This window comes from Diabrotica virgifera, chromosome 2 (genome assembly GCF_917563875.1).
Source record: "Diabrotica virgifera virgifera chromosome 2, PGI_DIABVI_V3a".
NCBI lineage: Eukaryota > Metazoa > Arthropoda > Insecta > Coleoptera > Chrysomelidae > Diabrotica > Diabrotica virgifera.
This window is the reverse complement of record NC_065444.1, coordinates 171,010,357-171,033,051: the sequence shown is the minus strand read 5'-3', so window position 1 is coordinate 171,033,051 and position 22,695 is coordinate 171,010,357. Positions and strand designations below refer to the sequence as shown.

General features: G+C 34.1%; 1 protein-coding gene across 2 annotated transcripts in view; it reads right to left on the bottom strand.

Annotated features, from left to right (window-relative positions):
* Positions 1–22,695, bottom strand: part of LOC114335594 (serine protease inhibitor 88Ea) — a 164,680-nt gene that overhangs the window by 15,602 nt on the left and 126,383 nt on the right. The window contains exon 5 of one of the 2 annotated variants that reach the window (XM_028285844.2): positions 15,345–15,844. The exons of the other annotated variant lie outside the window; for it this stretch is intronic. Within the exon in view, the coding sequence (XP_028141645.1) occupies positions 15,548–15,844 (297 nt within the window). The 3' untranslated portion in view covers positions 15,345–15,547. Of the gene's footprint in view, positions 1–15,344; positions 15,845–22,695 lie in introns of those variants that run through there. 2 annotated transcript variants of the gene reach the window in all.

Here is a 22,695-nt window from a genome sequence, read left to right as displayed (position 1 = left end):
CAGTGCAAAACTTTAAATTCTGTATTTATTTTGATAGCCGAAATATAGTGCTGTCACACTGTATATGTATATATATAAATTTATTATTAAATGTATTAAAATTCTATTTATTTGTATTGTATTTAATTGCATTAAAACAATTATATTCCTTTTGTCACTTAATATTTCGCCAACTGGTTGCTCGCTTCATCAGATGTGCACTACAATTTTATTAAAACAAAAGTATGAGCAAAATAAGAATAAAAATACATGCATATCTACTAACAAAGATGGAATTATTAACAAATAAATAACACAAACATTTCTAGGTATTACACTTTTACAATTCTTCTTCTTCTTCAGCCTGTGTTCGTCCACTGCTGGACATAGGCCTCTTCCATTTGCTTCCATCGATTTCTACTCTTGGCAATTCTCATCCACTGTTTGCCCGCGACTTGTTTGATATCATCTGCCCACCTCTTCTGCGGTCTGCCTACTCCTCGCCTGTTCTCTCTTGGTCTCCAGTTTGTTAGTCTCTGTGTCCATTTTTCGGGATTATCTCGGGCAACATGTCCGACCCATTGCCACTTGAGCCTTGCTATACGTTCTGCGACATCAGTAATCTTTGTTATTTCACGAATGTCGATATTTCGAATTTTGTCTCTCAAACTAATCCCTAGGCCCTCTTCATCGCTCCTTGAGTTGTACTGAGCTGCTCTAAGGTTTTCTTTGTAAAGGCCATGGTCTCCAGTCCATATGTGGTTACAGGCAAGATACATTTGTCATAAACTCTACGTTTTAGACACATTGGTATATCTCTATTCTTCAAGATAAAGCTTAACTTGCCGAAAGCTACCCAAGACAATTGTATGCGTCTTTTTATTTCGGCTATTTGGTTTTCTTTGCTGATTTTGATGGTATGTCCAAGATATATATAGTGGTCTACATTTTCAAGACCGACGTTGTCAATAACAAGATTAGTTTGTACATTACTCATTATTTTTGTTTTCTGAAGATTCATTTTGAGACCTATTTTATTTGACTGCTGGTTTAGTTCCTTCATCATTTGCTCCAGTTCCTTGATATCTGTACTGAATAATACTATGTCGTCCGCAAACCTCAAATGACTCAAACGTACACTATCAATGTTTAGACCTTTTTCCTCCCAGTCGAGATGTTTGAATACATTTTCCAATGCTAAGGTAAAAAGTTTTGGTGAAATAGTATCACCTTGTCTAATACCTTTACCAAGGCGTATTTTTTCGGTTTTTTGGTCTTCATTGATTTTGATGTGGAATGTGGCCTGTTCATAAATGTTTTTAATGAGTGTAGTGTACCGTGAGTTTATTCGAGCATCCCTGAGGGCTGACAAAAAGGACCAGGTTTCAATACTATCGAAAGCCTTGTGAAAGTCAATAAATGCCATATGAAAGGGTACATTATATTCTGTGGTTTTTTCTACCAGTGTTCTGATGGTTTGTAAGTGATCGTTAGTACCAAACCCTTTTCGAAATCCCGCCTGTTCAACCGGTTGATATAAATCAGGTTTTTGTGTTATGCGGTTGGTTATTATTCTTGTTAGCAATTTGTATAAATGTGACAACAAACTTATAGGCCTGTAGTTTTCAATATTAGTAGTGTCTCCTTTCTTGTGTAAAAGTATTATTTTGGCGTTTTCCCACAGATTGGGTATTCTTTTCTCTATTAGACACCTATTCAGCAAGACTTCCACAACCTCTACAACGGTGTTGCCACCCATTTTTAACATTTCAGACGTTATATGATCCTCGCCAGGAGCTTTTTTATTCTTCATTTGCTGTAAGGCATGTCTAATTTCCGAAGAAGTTATTTTAGGGAGAGTTTCCGAGCCGACGTTTAGAATTGTTCTATGGTCTGTTCCGGGGTTCTGTATAGTGGATGTATAAAGATTCTTGTAGAACGTTTGTATTTCCTTGATTATTTGAGTTTTTCCGTCACCGTATTCCCCTGTTGGTTTTTGATTTTAGTTATCTTCGATTTTCCTTTAGTTAAATTTGATTTCAATACTCTCATGTTTCTATTGTCTTCGATGGTTTGCAATATTTGTTTTGTTTTATAAGCCCGCAAGTCTGACCTTATGCTCGTTTACAATTAGACTAACTATTTTTAAAATGATATTATATTATGAAATTATGAAATGATATTATGAAATGTAAATAAAAAATGGTCAAAAACAAATAGGGCCTTAAATTACATTTTTTGGCGCATTTTTTTGCTAGTACAAATTTATCTAGATATTTTATAGTTATATAGCCTCCCCTATTGTAAAAATCACGAGCCGCCACTGAGTTAGATAGATATAGTGCCTTTTTTACAAAAAATTATAGTGATTTTAGTGTATCATAATTATTATTCTGGTTATTATTGCGACTGTAAATTTTTAACTAACAATTTAATTGTTGCTAATCTATTTTTTTAGATTATCGCCGGCTTCCGGAAATGTAATCCATTACAAAAAAACTTTTATGTCACCAATAAATAATTTTTTTCCCAAAATTTTAGTTGAAAATTAAAGATTTATTGGGAAAGCCCGGATTTTTCGAGGAAAATTATCGTCGAAGAAAATCGAAAAAAAAAATATCTCTGCAGAATTATATTACGTTGAATTTTTATTTGGGTATTCGAGTTTAAGTTCAAATATTCAAAGTTACAGAGGAATAATTGAAAAAAAGAAGATTTCCCAGCGTCAATTTGTTTATAAACAAAATAGCATCCTTTCTGAGAATTTTGCATACCTATATCACTAATACATGCAATCTGCAATCCGAACTTAAGAGTAGATTACACCAATAACATAGCTTTTCCCAAAAAAGCCTTTTTGATAATCTGCCCAGACTATGGTTTCAAATTAAGTAGATTAAAGTTAGCCAAGAGGATCAGTTTCAATTAATTCATAAAATTAGTTTGGATGAAGGGAAAAGATTTAAGAAAATTTATTTACGTAGCAGACCGTAAGAAACCGAAAAATCTGAGGGACAGCAGACATTTGAATACAATAAGCGTCTCTCTGTAGAGAAGATAAGGTCAACTTTACGAAGTAACAAGACATTTACTCAACGTACACATACACACTATATATTACTCCCCTGAGCTAGGATGGTAATTACGTGGCTAAAGGTTCCAAACTAAGACCAGAAAACAAAAACAAAATAAAAATAAACCGAAAAAAAAACGATGGGATATGCTCATGTCGAATTTTTTGTTTAGGTATCAAAAATAACACAACGTATTTTAGCACGAATTGATTGAGGTGCTAAAAGAAGTAGGGTTGGAAGGACACGACATAGCTATCATAAGCAATACATACTGGAATCACACAGGATGCGTTCGAACAGACAACGGAAATACCAATTACACAAACATAGAACGAGAAGTGCGTAAAGGATGCATTTTGTCCCCTCTATTATTTAATGTCTATGTCAAACATATCATCAGAGCTTCTCTTGAAGATCGCCCTGAAGGTGTCAGAGACAATGGAATCATCATTAACAATGTAACTAAACAGGAGACCAGGAAACAGAAGACCAACTAAAAATATTGATGAACGTATTATCAGAAGAAAGTAACAGACTGTGCTTGGACATTAACTTTTCCAAAACCAAAATCATGGTATTTCAGAACCCCCATGAACACATTACACTCAACATACAAATAAATAATGGTATCACCCTTCCCAATGAATGAGTTCCCAAAGTTTCATATACCTAGACAGAGAGGTAAATAATCAGATAGACCAGTGATTCCAACCGGGGGGCGATTTGAGATTTTCAGGGGGCGATAGAGCGAAGGGGGCGATAGAGAAAAGGGGGCGATAAGGGCGGCGATTAGCATCCGGAAACGAGAAATGAGTAATTGAGAAAAAAAAATACAATACTTTCGATGGAATATCCATAGGATAATAAAAAGTAAATACGTATACCAATGCAGGTAATAATAACACAGACAGCTCGTCTAGTCTACAGAGGCCTTAGTTGTGGATGTGGTGAAGAATTTTCAGAATTTCACGTAAATTTTAATACAACAGATCTAAAACAAATTACAATAACTTGAATGTAAGGAGTAAAAATGTTCGTTCATCGAAGCGTTGGTTTTGTGTGTATTCTCGTCGTTATGTACTTTTTCGTCACCCAGTAACCCTGGCAAATGAACTTGGGTCACTTCGTTCGGCAATCTTCGGTAATACGCACTTGTACAATAATTGGCAGAGTCTAATAAATTTCAAAGTCAATATACTTAACATATACTCCCCCACCTTGAAACCCCAAAGACCGGGTTTCAATAAAAAGTCTTAAAGAAAAAGTCAAAGATCATATTAATTATAGTTTTCAAACAAAAGTTATTGATCTTGGTTAGGCAGAACACATAATTTCACAACTGGTCGTTTAATCTCACCAGAGTTTGTCTTTATCACAACCGACCGCACAATATTGTCACTTCCGGTGTAAGTTTTTAAAATTCTGCCTAACTGCCACTTCAAGGGAGGAAGTCCATCATCCTTTACTAGAACCATGCGTCCAGGCTGGATCAGCTGTTGGCAATTCTCCTTCCACTTGACCCGCTGCTGAAGATGGGATACATATTCTTTGGACCATCTTGTCCAAAAGTGCTGTAATATCTGTTGAACCCTTTGGAATCTTGAAAGACGATTTTCATTAATGTCCATTAAGTTTTGTTGTGGTATACTCGTCAATGAAGATCCAATTAATAAGTGTGCAGGAGTAAGAGGGTTAGGGTCATTTGGGTCATTAGAGAGAGGATAGAGTGGTCTAGAATTGAGACAAGCCTCTATTTGATATAAAACCGTGGTAAATTCTTCAAATGTTAAAATTGCATTACCTACTACACGTTTCATGTGGTGCTTAACTGATTTAATGTTTGACTCCCATAATCCACCGAAGTGGGGAGCACGTGGAGTAATGAAATGCCATTGAATACCGTCGATTGAGAGGTCTGTAATAATGTGATCAGCATTTGTGTTAAAAAATTGTCTGAGTTCATTATTTGCTCCCACGAAAGTGCTGCCGTTATCTGAAAATATTTCGGAGCATTTACCGCGTCGGGCCGTGAATCGGCGTAATGCCGCTAAGAAGCATTCTGTCGTGAGATCACTGACAACTTCTAAATGTATAGCCTTACTGGCGAAGCAAATGAAGAGAGCAATATAAGCTTTAGAAGTTTTGTAATTACGACCCTTTCTATCTCGTAATAAAACGGGACCAGCATAATCGACACCAGAAACCGTGAAGGGACATGAAGGGGGTAACTCGTGACTCCGGAAGATTGCCCATAAGATACTGTTCGGGTTTATTGTTAAATCTAAAACATCGGACACAATCACGAACAATTTTTCGAACCAAATTGCGCCCTGATATTGGCCAGTAATTTTCTCTTAAGGAAGCAAGAAGTGCTTGAGGACCAATATGTAAAAGTTTCAAATGCTCATGGCGAGCAATGAGTATCGTGAGGTGATCTTTCTGAGGTAGGACTATGGGGTGTTTCTTGTTAAAATCAAATGACGAATGATGTAAACGACCGCCAACGCGTATTAATTTTGTTGTTGTATCAAAGAATGGAGTTAGGCCAAGAAGTTTACTTCTTTTGTCAATTTGGTTGGAATTGGAAAGTGCATCATAATCATATGGAAATGACTGACGTTGTACGAACCTAATTAAGGTTAAAAGGGAATTATTGAGTTCTATTGTGGTCAAGGGACCTGTTATTCGTAAATGTTTATGAATCGACAGATTGTCTTTAAATCTTAAGACATAAGCAAAGACGCGTGTTAGTTTATTTAATGAAGAATATTTGTAGTAAAAGGTAAATTCGTTGTTGATGTGATGAAACACAAGAGTTTTGTTACGCAGTTCAGGTAATTCAGAAGTTATACAAACTTCTTGATGTTTTGTATATTGAGGCCATTCTTCTTGAGGCAAAGTGAGCCAAGAAGGGCCATGAAACCATATGTGGGAATTACTGAGCGAAGAAGGACTTATACCTCGTGACAGTAGATCTGCTGGATTATCATAAGTATTAATATATTTCCAAAATTCAGGGTTGGTCAGTTTATGTATTTGTGAGACTCGATTTGCTATAAAAGTCTTAAGTAAATGGGGAGAGGTGTTTATCCATGAAATAACAATTTTAGAGTCAGTCCAATACGTAATGTTTTTAAAGGAGACATTTACAGATGAAGTGACCTTTTCGACAAGTTCAGAAAGTAGTGATGCCCAACAAAGTTCGAGTCTTGGAATGGTTACAAGTTTCATAGGAGAAACTCGAGTTCTAGCACAATAAAGATTTGAAGTGTAATTTCCAAATGTATCTGTGCAGCATATGTAAATACATGCACCGTAAGCCGCCTCCGAGGCGTCAGAAAACCCATGAAGTTGAACAGAAACTGGGTTAGAAGAAAGTACATGTCTAGGTATTTTTAAAGTGTTTAATTTTGTAAGTTCGAAGTAGTATTTCGACCAAAGTGTGTAAATACTTTCAGGAACAGATTCATCCCAACTTATCTTGAGTTTCCAGAGCTCTTTAAGAATAATTTTCGATATAACTGTTACGGGTGAAAGTAACCCCAAAGGATCAAATATTTGTGCTGTACAGGATAAAATCTGTCTTTTGCTAATCTTTAAGTTAATTGTGGAGATATTTATAGAATATTGTAGGGAATCACAAGACGGATTCCAAAGTAATCCTAGTGTTTTGTTATGTTCGTCAGAACCAAAATGCAAAAAATCAGGATCAGAATGATTTTGTAGAGACGAATCATTGGTAGTCCATTTTCTCAGAGGAAAACCGTAGGAAGATAATAAATATGAAATAGTTTCCTTGATTTCTCGGAGTTCTTCCGATGTGTCACAACCAGTTAATAGATCACCTGGATAGCGCTTATCAAAAAGGTACCAACAGCCATTTTGCAGTTTTGAGTAAATTAAGATTAAAGATTTATCAGTTTTAAAAATCGGCATTTTATCATTTTTTAGGTTTCTCAATTTTTTTAGGGGAAAGATTGAGTTTAGATATTTGTCTTCTATAAAAAAATATAATAAAATAGTTTTTCTCTTTTTTGTAGTATGAAATGGCGCTTGGTTCTTTTTTGATAAAATCTAAATAATGTATATGAATCTGTTTAAATACTAATTTTAGGATTTGGATCTTTTTATATAAAACTACTGTTTACTTGGATCCTTTTATTAAATAACAGAACATTAATAAGTTGTTCGTACCATTCAATTATAACCTTTTTTAATAACCTGTCAACATTCATTAAGCGTTCATTACATTTTAATGTACATTTACACTGAAAGTCGATATATGTTTTTGTTCCTTCAATATTCCTTTCAGTGTGTAGTGTTTTTTGTTACCGTCTTTTAATTTTTTTTTCTGGATTTAAAAGACTGTCCGGGATATTTTGCAAATCCCCCTTTCTTTAGTCGACCTGTTAGACGAGTGTGGTGTTGTGGTTCGTCTTCTTTTTCATCATCTTGTTCTTGGTCTGTAGAGTCAAATCAGACTCATCAGCTTCTTTCATCATTTTATATATTTCAGCACTTCTTAAAGATGATGATTATCAGAGGGACTTTACGAAAACACGTTAATCAAAAGAAAACCAAATGATTGAAATGAAGAATGTCAAAAGGAATCCTAGCGACATGCGACATGATAAAACTTTCGTCGCTTGGATCCGTTTAGAGATAAACAGAGTCCTATAATTCATAACACGCAACTTGGTAACCTTTGCCAAAAGAGGTCTCTGACGTTTAGTTGGTGCTTGGGACTTTTTAGATAAACAAAGTTTAATATTATCGGCCAGTTAATGTAATTAAGTCAGAAATGGCAATTTGGCGCTTGGTACCTTTTAGATAAGCGCTATCCACCTACATAAAAATCGTGCAAAATTATAGAGGAAATTTTTGGGTATTCGGAAATATGTCGATGAGCAATTTCATGAAGAGACCTAATGGCAAGAAACGCTGCTGATGCAGTACCGTAGGTAACAGTATTCAGTGTATAAGCAGAAATTTCATCATTTTTATTAAATCTCCAAAGGATCTTTTGAAGGTAACGTTGTTCAGGAGTAAGGAAAACCTGACGATACATTTTAGTTATATCTGCACCCATTACGAATTTATGTTGACAAAATCTAAGTAAAATGTAAAATAAATTATCTTGTAAATGAGGGCCGACATACATGATGTCATTTAATGAGTAGCCTGTGGTAGTTTTCGCACTACCATCAAATACAACTCTCAACTTCGTAGTGGTTGAAGTTTCTTTTAAAACGCAGTGATGAGGTAAGAAGAATCCAGAATTATCATTAGTGTCATTTATTAGGGACATGTGACCAAGTTTAATGTACTCACGTATGAAGTCATGATATTCTAATTTCAATTGAATGTTATTTTCAAGTTTTCTCTCTAAGTTTAAAAAACGTTTTTTGGCAGTAGTTAGAGAATCCCCTAAAACTGATGGAGATTCCTTTAGTGGAAGAGTAGTGATAAAACGACCATCACAATGGCGAGAAATATGCTGCTTAAAATGATTTTCACAATAGATGTCTTCTTCGGAAACAAACTTAGTTTTAGGACACTCCTCTAGTTCCCAAAACTTTGTGAGCTGTGAATCTAATTCACTGGTAGAAGAAAAGTAACAATTATGTTGGGGGTGGTGTTGAATATTTGTTGGAATTGGGCCAGAAATTATCCAACCAAGAGTGGTTTTTTGAATGATCGGTAACCCAGGACCAAGTTTGATTTGTCCCACGCTTAAAATATCCCAAAATGTGTCAGCTCCAATAAGAAGGTCTACTGGACCAGGTTTTTCAAAATTCTGGTCAGCTAGAAGTAATTTTGTTGGAATATTGAGCTGGGAACGATTGATCTGTATGTAAGGTAAATTACTTGTTATGTTGGGCAAAATTAGACAAGATATTTTTTTCGAGAAATTGTTAATATCTGATTTAAATGTTAGTGATGTCCGGAAGTTAATATTGTGAGTTAATTGATTAATTCCCGAGATCGAAGTGTTGATTTTTTCCTTTGAAAGTTGTAAAATATCACAAAATTTCTCAGATATAAAGTTGGATTGACTTCCGTTGTCCAAGAGTACTCTGCATTTATGTGAGTTGCCGAACTTGTCAAAAACGTTAACAACAGCAGTTGAGAGTAGAATATACGGTTTAATAGCAGTGTGAACACTTGAGCTTATATGATGTGTTGAAGAGAAGTTAGAGGTAGAGGTAGATTCATTTGACTGCAGCCCAGTGTTTGGAACATTGGAAGGTAATGAAGATTGAGAAGAATTGTTTTCTGTGGAAACTGAATTTGAGGATTGTGAATTCTCGAAGTGTAACATAGTGTGATGGATCTTTCCACATTTTCTACAACCAGTAGAACGACAATCCTTAGTACGATGGCATGTGCCAAGACAATTAAGGCATAAACGTAGACGTTTTGCATTGTTTAACCTATTAGTAGGATTTAGTTTTAAGAAGTCAGGACAATAATATATTTTATGTTCCTTATTACAAAAGTTGCATTTAAACCTATTCTCTGTGTTAGAAACAAAGGCTCTTGTTTCAGACTTATTACCTTTGTATCGTGGTGAATTTTGATCCTGTTTATTATCATTGTAGTTATCTAATGACTCTAAGATACGACATCGTTCTTTTAAAAATTTCAGTAAATCATCTAAAACTGGTAGGTTGTCTTTACAATTTTGTGACTCCCAAGAGCGTCTTGTTGAGTTATCAAATTTAGTTGTTAACAAATAAATAATCAAATCATCCCAGTGTTTAGTGGGGCGTTTTAAAACTTCTAAAGCACGTAAATGTTTTTGTGTATTGTCTAGAAGTTGTCTGAGACCTTCATTTGATTCTTTTGTGACTAGTGGTAGGTTAAAGAGAGCTTTAATGTGATTGTTTACAAGTAACTGTTTATTTTCAAATCTTTCGATCAATAAACTCCAAGCAATGTCGTAGTTTGCATCGCAGACTTGCAAAGATTTAATAGTGTCGGCAGCTATGCCACGTAATGACAGACGTAAGTAATGAAACTTTTGTACATTGGAAAGTGAAGTATCATCATTAATAATAGAATTAAAACTGTCGCGAAAGAAGAGGAATTGATCAAACGATCCATCAAATGTAGCTAGATTCAATGGAGGTAACTTAATGTTGCTTGTATTTGTAGGCCCAGCTGCTATTGAACCATTGACACTACGTGCATCAGACGTGTCAGTAGGTCGTCTAGATAAAATAAGTTTTTTGATGTCAGATATTATTTTAAAATATCTGTCCTCAAAAGTCTGCCTTTCAATGGCATGTATTGTGTCATAATTTTCCTCGCAGTCAGGATCATCAGTTTCAATAAGCAGCTGAACCTCATTAAAAACATCTAAAAGCTCTTCGGCTTTGGATAATCGCATTTCTAAATCTACGAGGTCGATAACTTCATTATTTTCTACACTTCTAAAATATGTTGTTAAACGTGTAAGAGCACCTTTAGTGGCCATTCTCTTTGTTTTGTTTTGGTCTGACATTTTTGACAATTTGACCAAAATTTATGAGGATGCAAAATAATTAAATATTATGTATGTATGTGGCGTATATTATTATACAGATATAAACAATCAAAATGTGTTTGATGTTTAAAGAAATAAATATTTGATCTTCGATGAATGTAATTAAATAAAAAGAAATGATTTATTCAAGTGCAGAAAACGGAAATAAATGTTTTGTAATTCAATTATTATGTACGTAAGAATTATTATTAACGTTTAGTTACGATCTGTCAGAATAAAATAAAAAATCAGCTAGCACATTCACAATGAATACGAGAGTAGGTAAAACGTCAAATAATATGTCACTATTCGAAATAAATATATTAATTTAGATTGAAACTCATGTACTTAAAATATTTATCAAATAGAGACTGAAAAAATGTGAAATTATAAAAAGGATTCAGTATTCAGTGTTGTAAATGTAGCTTCCTGGGGTTGATACAGCGGGTCAAGTACGACGTCGGTTCGTAGAATGTAAAGCTGCTATTTTCTTTGTAGTTCTGCTGGCACTGTAGATTCGCAGTTCGAAGGACCAATAGTTGTGGATGTGGTGAAGAATTTTCAGAATTTCACGTAAATTTTAATACAACAGATCTAAAACAAATTACAATAACTTGAATGTAAGGAGTAAAAATGTTCGTTCATCGAAGCGTTGGTTTTGTGTGTATTCTCGTCGTTATGTACTTTTTCTATGTACACGACTAAGAGAACAGTGTGCGGAAATCCAGCAATTGCAACATAAACACGATTCATTCAATATGCACAAAAAAGTTAAAGAAGCTGCAGGCTTATACAAACCTAGAAGAGTTGGGTGTTTGGCAGATAACCAAGGCAAACCACTGTTAAGTGTGGAAGAAAAACTAGACACGTGGAAGAAATATGTGGAAGTAACTTTTGCAGATGAAAGGCAGAATACCATTGAAGACATTGAATGCCAAACAGGACCCCCGATTACCATTGAAGAAGTCACGTCAGCTATTAAAACAACTAAAGATGGTAAAGCTGTAGGGCCTGACCAGTTTTATGTAGAATTCCTAAAACTTATGGATGAACAAGGAATAAAATGGATAACAACCGTATTCAACAAAATATACGTAACTGGAAAAATACCCCAAAGCTGGTTAAAGTCGACCTTCGTAACTTTACCCAAAAAAGTAAATGCCAAAACATGTGAAGACTACAGAACAATTAGCCTAATGAGCCACTTACTCAAAACGTTTCTGAAGGTGATACATGGCAGAATATATAAAAAATGCGAACAACAGATATCATGGACGCAGTTTGGATTCCGCGATGCCTTAGGCACCCGAGAGGCTCTATTCGCTGTCCAAGTGCTTATGCAAAGATGCAGGGATGTTGACTGTGAAGTGTATATTTGTTTTATCGACTACAAAAAGGCGTTTGATAGAGTAAAACATGATAAACTCATAAACATCTTGAAAGAAGCGGGAGTAGATGATAGAGACTTGAGAATCATATATAATTTGTATTACAACCAAACTGCCAATATTAAAGTGGAAGACCAATTAACAGAGGCAGTCTCCATAGATAGAGGAGTGAGGCAAGGATGCATCCTGTCCCCGGTGCTGTTTAATATATACTCTGAATGTATCTTCGAGCAAGCGCTGGGAGAACTACAGGAAGGCGTATTAGTCAACGGAGTGCGTCTGAACAACATTAGATATGCCGACGACGCTGTAGTTTTTGCAGACAGTCTAGATGGTTTGCAAAGAATAATGTCGCGCATATCAGATATAAGTAGAGAATACGGACTTGATCTCAATACGAAAAAAACAAAGTATATGGTAGTCAGTAAGCGCGAAATATTAAATACACAGCTTTTGGTTAACCAACAACTAATTGACAGGGTCGACAGCTACGCATACCTTGGTACCAACATAAACAGCCAGTGGGACCACTCAAGTGAAATAAAACAACGCATAGGAAAAGCGAGATCAGCGTTCATAATGATGAAGTCTCTTTTCAGAAGCCACGATTTACCTCTTGCTACCAAAATCTCTATCATCAGATGCTATGTATTTTCTACGTTATTATACGGAGTAGAGGCCTGGACACTTTCCGAGGCTTCTTTGAGAAAACTCGAGGCATTTGAGATGTGGTGTTACAGGCGCATTTTGAGAATTTCGTGGGTGGATCGTGTGACTAATATTGAGGTTCTACGTAGAATAGGCAAGGAATGCGAGATTATTAACATAATCAAAGAGCGCAAACTAGAATATCTTGGCCATGTTATGAGGAATGAACAGAGATATGGCTTGTTGCAACTCATTCTTCAAGGCAAGGTATTTGGAAAGAGAGGACCAGGGAGAAGAAGAATATCTTGGCTTCAAAACCTGAGAAAGTGGTTTAATACATCGACAACCGGACTATTCAGAATAGCAGCAAGCAAAGTTAGGATAGCCATGCTGGTCGCCAACATCCGGAACGGATAGGCACCTTAAGAAGAAGAAGATGTACTTTTTCGTCACCCAGTAACCCTGGCAAATGAACTTGGGTCACTTCGTTCGGCAATCTTCGGTAATACGCACTTGTACAATAATTGGCAGAGTCTAATAAATTTCAAAGTCAATATACTTAACAGGCCTATGAATCATGATACAATTTAATTCTATAGGTAAGTAATACATTATAATAAATTCTGCATTTTGATTTGATCGAACTTTTGTATTGTGCGAACATCCGCTCAAAAGAGAAAAAAGAATGTGTGTATACTTTGTACGCACGTAAGAAGTTATACTTCTGTTATATAATTTCAACGAACTAAATATACTTAACAGTTATAATACCAAATATTAACAATAATTACCAAAAATTAACCAAAACTTAACAATACCAAAAAAAGAATATGAATCGTCCGGGATTTGAACCCGCGATCTCTCGATCTCTGGTCCAATGCTATACCAACCGAGCTATCAAGCCCCGTGCTATTGACGTGTCGGATATAATTACACATCACGGTGACAAATATATCAAAGTAAAGTATAAAAATAGATATTTTATTATAGGCTATTCCACGAACGTACGGCTGTTTTGGATTATCGCGACAACGAATATTTTAGTCTTCAACATAAGAAGTACGAAAGTAAATGGCTCTAATAATTATTCCAATAAGCAACAATATAATTTGCAAATTACTTCCGTTCTTCATATTTTGCACAGTAAAATATTCGTTGTCGAGATAATCCAAAACAGTCGTATTTTTCCTGGAATGGGGTATATCTTACGCCCGAGGAAGACAAATCCAAAGACACAAAAATTAGAATAAATAATACATTTACTAAGAACACTAATATATTCTTTTAATGCCTTATTTGCGCTGATACATACATAATTTGAAAAATTAGCAACGAACTACATACTGTCTGTCTGCACATGCGCCAGGGAATTATAAAATTTCGCCCTCGATCGTAAAGAAGTATAACTTCAAAAATATAGAAGAGGGATAAGAATGATGAGAGTATTCGAATAAGAGTGATCAAATATTTTGTACACTCTGTGAAGAAGTGTTCCATACGGAAGTTCGCTGATTGCTTACGGCGGTTCTTCAGTCTCATGGATACTGCTATTGAATTTCGTAATACTACTGACCCCACACTGAGTACAGCACTGCATGACAAGCGAAATGACATCGCTTAATCATCAGATATTTTTGAAAAATTAGATTTGACTAGTCTGAAAATTCCAACCTCGTTTATCGATGCTTTCAGCGTGGAAGTCAACGCCATGTCCTTCTGAAAGTCTGTTTCGGGAGTGTGAGTATTGGCTGCGGATAAAAGTAGTGTATCCAATCTTGTGGAATGCAATCAAATTACTATTATTAGCATTCGCCACAACATAACTAGTGGAGAAAGGTTTTAGTTCTGTATGAATATTGAAAAACAAAGAAATAGGCTCGACATAATAGAAAGAGGGGATTGAGGTTGCTATTAACCAACATTGAGCCAGACATAAAGAAATTATGAGAGGGACACTAGGCCCAAGGGAGAGGGAGACATTAACAATTATTACTAAAACTGGTGAAACCTATCTAAGAGGGCGATCATGGGAAAAAGGTTGGGAACCACTGAGCTAGACCACTCAAACGAAATTGGAGGACGCATTGAAATAGCAAGGTCTAGTTTCATGAACATGCGTAAAATGCTCTGTAACCCCAAGCCATCAGTCACAATAAGATTGAGAACACTAAAGTGCTATTTGTGGTCTCTCTTACAATATGGCTATGAGAGACCTGGACATTAAAGCAGTATGACGTCAATAAACTGAATTCATTCGAAATGTGGAATGTGGATGTACCGTCGAATGCTAAGAATAAGATGGACCAGTAGAACTACGAATTAAGAAGTAGGTACTGGAAATAATGAACACAGTTCCTCATCTGGTCCATACAATCAAAATTAGAAGAACGTCATATCTAGGACACATAATACGCCATGGGGAATTTAAGCAGCTCCAGGTAATATTAGAAGGCAAAATCGAAGAAGGGGTATACGAAGAAAGAAAAAATCCTGGCTCCGACACATCAGAGATTGGACCCACACAACAGGAAAGGACTTAATTCATCAAGCCCAGAACACAGAGAAATTTTCTCTATTGATCACCAACATCAATAGAGAAAGCACTTAGGAGGAGGATACTCAATATTTACACAGAAATTTTACAGAAAGAACAAATATCTTAAGTTAAAAAATAAATTTGAAACTTTGGAGAACCGCTATTTTGGGTGTTTTGTTTACACAAAGAAATTAGTTATCAATCACATTTATTTTATATTGATTATTACCTGAACTATACATAATATAATTTCTATACTATCAGTATGGTATGATATTTTAATTTCAATGGTATAATACCTATATAAACGACTATTATAAAATAGAAAAAATTATTATTATTTTTTAAATATGTGTAATTATTATTTTCAGTTCTGTATAGTGGTTGACGTTTACTAATAAATTTCTTGAGGAGGAGATCTAAATATTCCTATGAACATTATTGTTTTACTATTTTTGTTATAAATAATATATAAAAAGGGATGGTTGCAGGCAAACTTGACAATCAGATTTTCTTCAGAGAATATTCTAAAGCCAAATAGCGCTGTGGCAGCAGCAGCTTGGGTACCATTCTCGTGGACGTCAATTCTAGCTTTATGTATTCCTCCACCTAAATATACTTTTTCAGGAGATAAGGAAGAAAAATCTGCTTTCTCAGTAAATAGATCTCCCAGGCCCAATAAATCCAAAATCTAGAAAATAAAATCATTTTGTACATGATTATAAGTTATTTATTTTGTCTTATTTATTTTGTTACGAACGTTATCTTTTAAGTTCTACAAAAACTAAGAGAGACAACAAAATTATTATTCTAAAAAATCTTTGATATGGGTAGCTATAAGTCCATTTACGTATATTGTTTTGAAATGAGTCTATAATATAGACTCTAGAACCAGAACCAGTCTAGCAGACAAGTCAAAAGCGGTGGAAAACAATTCATTTGATAAGAAATAGTATATTGTACAACAAGAGAGAAAAAAATTTTAAAGCACTCATGGGAGTGCCGACAGAAGTGAAAACTTCTTATAGTATATAAATTACAAGCTCAATGCTTTTCCACATCCAAAAAGAAGTGCTATACCTATATTATACAGTGCTAGTCAAAAGTCCGTACCCCCCCTCGTATCTTTTGAATGGTTATACCTATAATAGTGAAATTTGGAGGGAGGAAATAAACAGACGTGAGCTTCTTAACTAGTCATGACTAGGTGACGTAATAGTGACAGATGACGTCGCAGAGCCACTGTGACTGATAATTTTAAATGGGACCCTATGGCAAGTGATGCCTCGTTTGAAAGGTATTCAAAATACCTATTCAGTCATACTAATTTTTTTGGGTTTTAGTTGATTTGAATTTTGGTGAATAAATTAAATGAATATAATATTTTAGTTTCGCATTTAATTAATAAAAATTCAACTGTCCGCCTATGGTTTTTTTGTCAAAAAGGTTGACGTTTTTCAATTCTCTAGTAGTTTTTACGTCAACGTCAGCCTTTTTGACAAGTAATTAAATGAGGAATTTTGAATTTTTATTAATTAAATGCGAAACTCCAATTTCATATTTATTTCATTTATCCATCAAAATTAGCTTAAACTCAAACAAAATTAGTATGACTGAATAGGTATTTTCAATACCTTTCAAACGAGGTATCACTTGCCATAAAGTCCCATTTAAAATTATCGGTCACAGTGGCTCTGTAACGTCATCTGTCACTATTACGTCACCTGTCATGACTAGTTAAGAAGCTTACGTCCGTTTATTTCCTCCCTCCAAATTTCACTATTATAGGTATAACCGTTCAAAAGATACGAGGGGGGGTACGGACTTTTGACTAGCACTGTATAAGCGTTGCGTACGTTCTATGCTATTTATGTATACATACACATAATATACAGGGTGTAACAAAAATACAGGTCATAAATTAAATAACATATTCTGGGACCAAAAATAGTTCGAATGAACCTAAGTTACCTTAGTACAAATATGCACATAAAAAAAAGTTACAGCCCTTTGTAGTTACAAAATGTAAATCGATTTTTTCGATTATATCGAAAACTATTACCGATTTTTTTATTGAAAAAGGACATGTGGCATTATTATGGCAAGAATATCTTAAAGAAAATTTATAGTGAAATTTGTGCACCCCATAAAAATTTTATGGGTTTTTGATCCCTTAAACCCTCCCAAACTTTTGTGTACGTTCCAATTCAACTATTATTGTGGTACCGTAAGTTAAATTCAATATTTTTAAAACTTTTTTGGCTCTTAGTATTTTTTAGATAAGTTAGTTTTTATCGAGTTGCGGCTTCTTTTTTAATATGTTTACATAAAAATTTTATGGGGGTTTTATTCCTTTAAACCCCCTAAATGGTTGTGTACGTTCCAATTAAACTATTACTGCGATACCATTAGTTAAACACAGTATTTTTAAAACTTTTTTGCTTCCTTGTATTTTTTCGATAAGGCACCTTTTATCGAGATGTGGCTTCTTTTTTAATGTGGTTCAAAATATGCCGAAAAATATAAATCATAAATAGATTTTCCTATTATTACCAAGTCTCCATAATCGTATTAACCATATACAAATATGTGGTGGATTTGACAAATATTCAAAATATCTCGATAAAAACTGACTTTTCGAAAAAGTACTAAGAGGCAAAAAAGTTTTTAAAACATTGTGTTTAACTAATGGTACTACAATAATAATTAAATTGGAACGTACACAAAAGTTTGGGGGGGGTTTAAAGAAACAAAACCCCCATAAAATTTTTATGGGGTTTCTAAATTTCACTATAATTTTTTCTTAAGATACTGCTGCCATGAGAATACCACATATCCATTTTTAATAAAAAATCTCTAATAGTTTTTGATATATTGGAAAAAATCTATTTTCATTTTGTAAATTCAAAGGGCTGTAACTTTTTTTATGTACACATTTGTACTAAGGTAAGTTAGGTTCAATCGAACTATTTTTGGTCCCAGAATATGTGATTAAATTTTTGACCTGTATTTTCGTTACACCCTATATATTATGTACGTACGACATTTATTTCGGCAAAGTGATGGCGGTCGCAAACTCAACACTTTTTTCCTATCTAAAAAGTGCATAACGTCCCTACAGAAGTTTTCGCTTTAAAAATTTATTTCGTCAAACAATGACGGTCGCTAATTTAATACTTTTTCCCCATCTAAAAAGTGTATAACGTCCCTAAAAAAGTTTTCGCTTCAAAAATTTATTTTGTCGAAGCAATGACGGTCGCGATGACAGTCGATAGTTCAATACTTTTTCTCCATCTAAAAAGGGCTCAACGTACCTAAAGAAGTTTTCACTTCAAAAATTTATTTCGTCGAAGCAATAACGGTCGCTAATTCAATATCTCTTTCCCATCCAAAAAGTGCACAATGTCGCTAATTCAACACTTTTTTTCCATCTAAAAAGTGTATAACGTCCCTAAAAAAGGTTTCGCTTCAAAAATTTATTTCGTCGAAGCAATGACGGTCGCGATGGCTGTAGATATTTCAATATTTTTCTCCGTCTAAAAAGGGCACAACTTTTATAAAGAAGATTTCACTTCAAAAATTTATTTCGCCGAAGTGATGACGGTCGCTAAAGCAAACACTTTTTCCCCATCTTAAAAGTGCACAACGTCCCTAAAAACGTTTTCACTTCAAAAATTTATTTCGTCGAACAAATACCGGTCGCCAATTCAATGCTTTTCCCCTTTCCAAAAATCGCACAACGTTCCTAAAGATGAAGGTCGCGATGACGGTCGCGAATTCAATGCTTTTTCCCCTATCCAAAAATCGCACAACGTCCCTAAAGATGAATGTCGCGATGACGGTCGCGAATTCAGTGCTTTTTCCCCTATCCAAAAATCGCACAACGTCCCTAAAGAAGTTTTCACTTCAAAAAGACATATTTCTCACGAGCGCAGAAGTTTGTTGGCACGAGCCGAGGTACGAGGCGAGTGCCGCAAATCAAGCGAGGGAGAAATATGTCGTTTTCTCACGTGTTGTACACTGTACCTTTTCTATGGATGCGTTTTTGTCAAGAGTTCAATGTTCAAAATTAAATAATTTAGGTGCTATTATGTGGATTATATAAAAAAATGGAAATAAAATACATATTATACACATATGTATTAGGTATTTAATATTCTTAATATTTTTACTTTTATTTATTTAAAATTATAGTTACCAGTTATATTTGAACAGTTTTGAAAGGTAATTCTTGGTAAGTTTTGATTTGACACATTTTATTTGACAAAAATATTTGTGTTTGTATTGTGCATGTTACCATGGAAACCGCGATTCTACGTATGGAACCCGTGAGAAAAAATATTTCTCACTGCAATGGCCGACTTTTCTCACAGCCTGAGAAAATGTTCGTTTTGAATGTATGTAAGTAGTGAGAGAAGTTGCACATTGTATAGCATCCATAGAAAAATATTATTTTCTTATAAAATGAATTGTTTTCCACCGCTTTTGACTTGTCTGCTAGGGTGGTTCGATAAGTACTTAGCCTTCAAAAGAAAAACAATAATTTTGGAAAAGTGGTGATTTATTTCTGAACGTAGTCTTATATTAGCTCGATACACTTAACCAAGCTCGATACACTTAACCCAGTGATGGGTTAAGTGTATCGACCTTGTCTAACCCATGTGAAAAATACCTACTTTTCTCGAGGTACGCAAGGTAGGCTTTCGTGACCGTGATAAACTCCTCATTTCACTTAGATTTCTGCCTGGCGAGTGACTCTTTCGAGTTTGGAAACAAAAATAAGTCTTACAGGGCCAAATCTGTATAATATTATGGATGGAACAGTAGTTCGTAGCCCAGTTCGACCAATTTGACCATGGTACTCTACCACCAAATGCAGAGCAAACTTGCGATTAAAAATGTCATATTCTATTTAGTAAAATACTATTAATGCCGATTAGATTGTTGGACTAAAACATGTTTCAATAGTAAATTATTTGTAAAAACTTAAAAGATAGCGCTGGAATTGTAAGCGCTACGTTAATAAAAATATACGTATGTAATTATTTATAGTCTATAAGTTTTAATTTATAGTAATATGGTACTTACTTTTATTTATTATATTCACATCGTGTATGTATCGTTCTTGTTTTAATTCTTTACCTAATATTATATTATAACCTTTATAATAAGCTTAATTACCTTTTTATGCAGCTGATGTTATGTCAAACAGGAATTAATTTTTGCACCTACTAAATGACGAAGAAGAACCTAAATGACTAAGAAGAACCAGTAATTAAATTTAGTCTAGTTGATGCCTTACATACATATACGTATATGTTTGGATATTTTTAAGCGAGTGGTTTTCTTAAGGTTTTGGATATCCTAAATACCCCACAACAAATAAAGACATGATGCCGAAGACATCAAATGATGACTGGATAAAGTGAGTGAGTTAATGTACTTACTTATCACCTCAAAATTAACACCAGACTTTCAATAAAATTATATCACAGTAAATAAATATTTCATATATCAAGAAATTATATATAATTGATGGATTCGACCGTTACTTGATGGAAGTTCATTTTATCTAACAATAAAACACTGAAAACGTTTGTTTTCTATACTTCCACAAAATTTATTAAAACTATGTGACTACAGCTGTTTCGGCAGAGTGCCTTTCTCAAGTGACACTTGAGGCACTCTGCCGAAACAGCTGTAGTCACATAGTTGTAATAAATGTTGTGGAAGTATAGAAAACAAACGTTTTCAGTGTTTTATTGTTAGAAATTATATTATATAAATCACTTCAGATTTGAACAAAAAATGGTATTTATAAACAAGAAATTCTACCAGATTAAAGAAAGGAAATAACAAAACACGAAAAACGGCAAAACGATCCAAAAAATATAAAATAATTAAATTATAATTATAATATCACAAGAGAAAATTCCTGTAACCGGCTGTATACTATAAATCACAAAAAATAAAAACCTTATCTTGTAAAAGGTATATTTAAAATCCCCAAAAGGGTTATATCACAACAGAACGTTTTCGGAATCAATATTCCATCCTCAGTGTTATCACATGTTTTAAGCCACCAAAATATACGGGTAAAAACCCTTGAGTTGTTTTAAAAATGTTATTATATTATAAGATTTTTAAAGGATGTTAAAAATATTTTCAGATTAACCCCTCGCATCACATTACATCAACCATATTGGTTGGAATATTATTACAGGTAGGACCTTACAAGGCAAAGTTTAGGTGACAACTGCATAGTTAAAGGTAACATTTGTTACCTAAACTCTGCCATGTAAGGTCCTACCTTTAAATAGTCCAACCAATATGGTTGATGTCATGTGATGACAGGCAGCGGCGTAACAGACGCCCCCATCTTGTCATCTGATATTATGTAAAAATCTGTTATTGTTATATTATTTTACGTTGTGTATTTAAATTTAAGAACGTAAATTTCTAAATAGGCATGTTCAGCAAGTGAATAATCTCATATCTATAAACTTAATCCTTTTCGGTCTCCCGAACTTTTATGGTGACGACAATAAACTGTAATGCTTTGTACGTGACCATTGAAAGATTTGAGAATTGCAATTTGCCGAATTTTAGAACAATATTTCTAAATCTAGAAATGAGTTTTCTCTGACAGGGGTTAATCTGGAAATATTTTAACATCCTTTAAAAATCCTATACTATAATGTAACCTTAATATTTTTAAAACAACTCAAGGGTTTTTACCCGTATATTTTGGTGGCTTAAAACATGTGATAACACTGAGGATGGAATATTGATTCCGAAAACGTTCTGCTGTGATATAACCCTTTTAGGGATTTTTAAATATACCTTTTACAAGATAAGGTTTTTATTTTTATAATTATAATGTAACTAATATAATTCACATTCCACAGAAACACTTTTAGAACCTCTGCACAAAGATATCAATAGAAAAGATTGGCTCAGACCTTTATCCAGAAGTACCTTCATATGGCTTGACTTAGAAGTAGGCATGTTAAAATTCATGTTTTCTAAAACTGGTTAGATCAGATTCAACTTATTCAATTTAACTATTAGCGGTATCAAGCAGTTAAACAAATGTAAGTTAATTGGCACATTCTCTCTAGTATGAAATAGGCCCAAGATACGGTAATATTGACCAATAATGTACAATGTATGTACCTAAGTGTAAAAATGTATGTAAAACATCAAACTCAGTCTAAATTTATCGTTTCGATCCACCCAAGATATGCCATTTGTTATCATTGGATGCTTTTAAACTAATTTTAATGAGAAGCATAATGTTGGTTATAATCTAATTACCGTAATTCGGTTAATCTAAAATAGTAGATGATCACTGAAAGAGAGCATATTTTGATCTATACTGATTATTTGGGCGAAGGCTTAGATATGATACGTATAGCAAGATTTATTCAACTTATTCTAAAATGTAAGAAAAAGAATGAGAATCTCCCAATGATTTAGAAAAATTTAATATTTAGTCACTACTTATATGAAGAATAAAGATAATAGCACCAATGATCATAA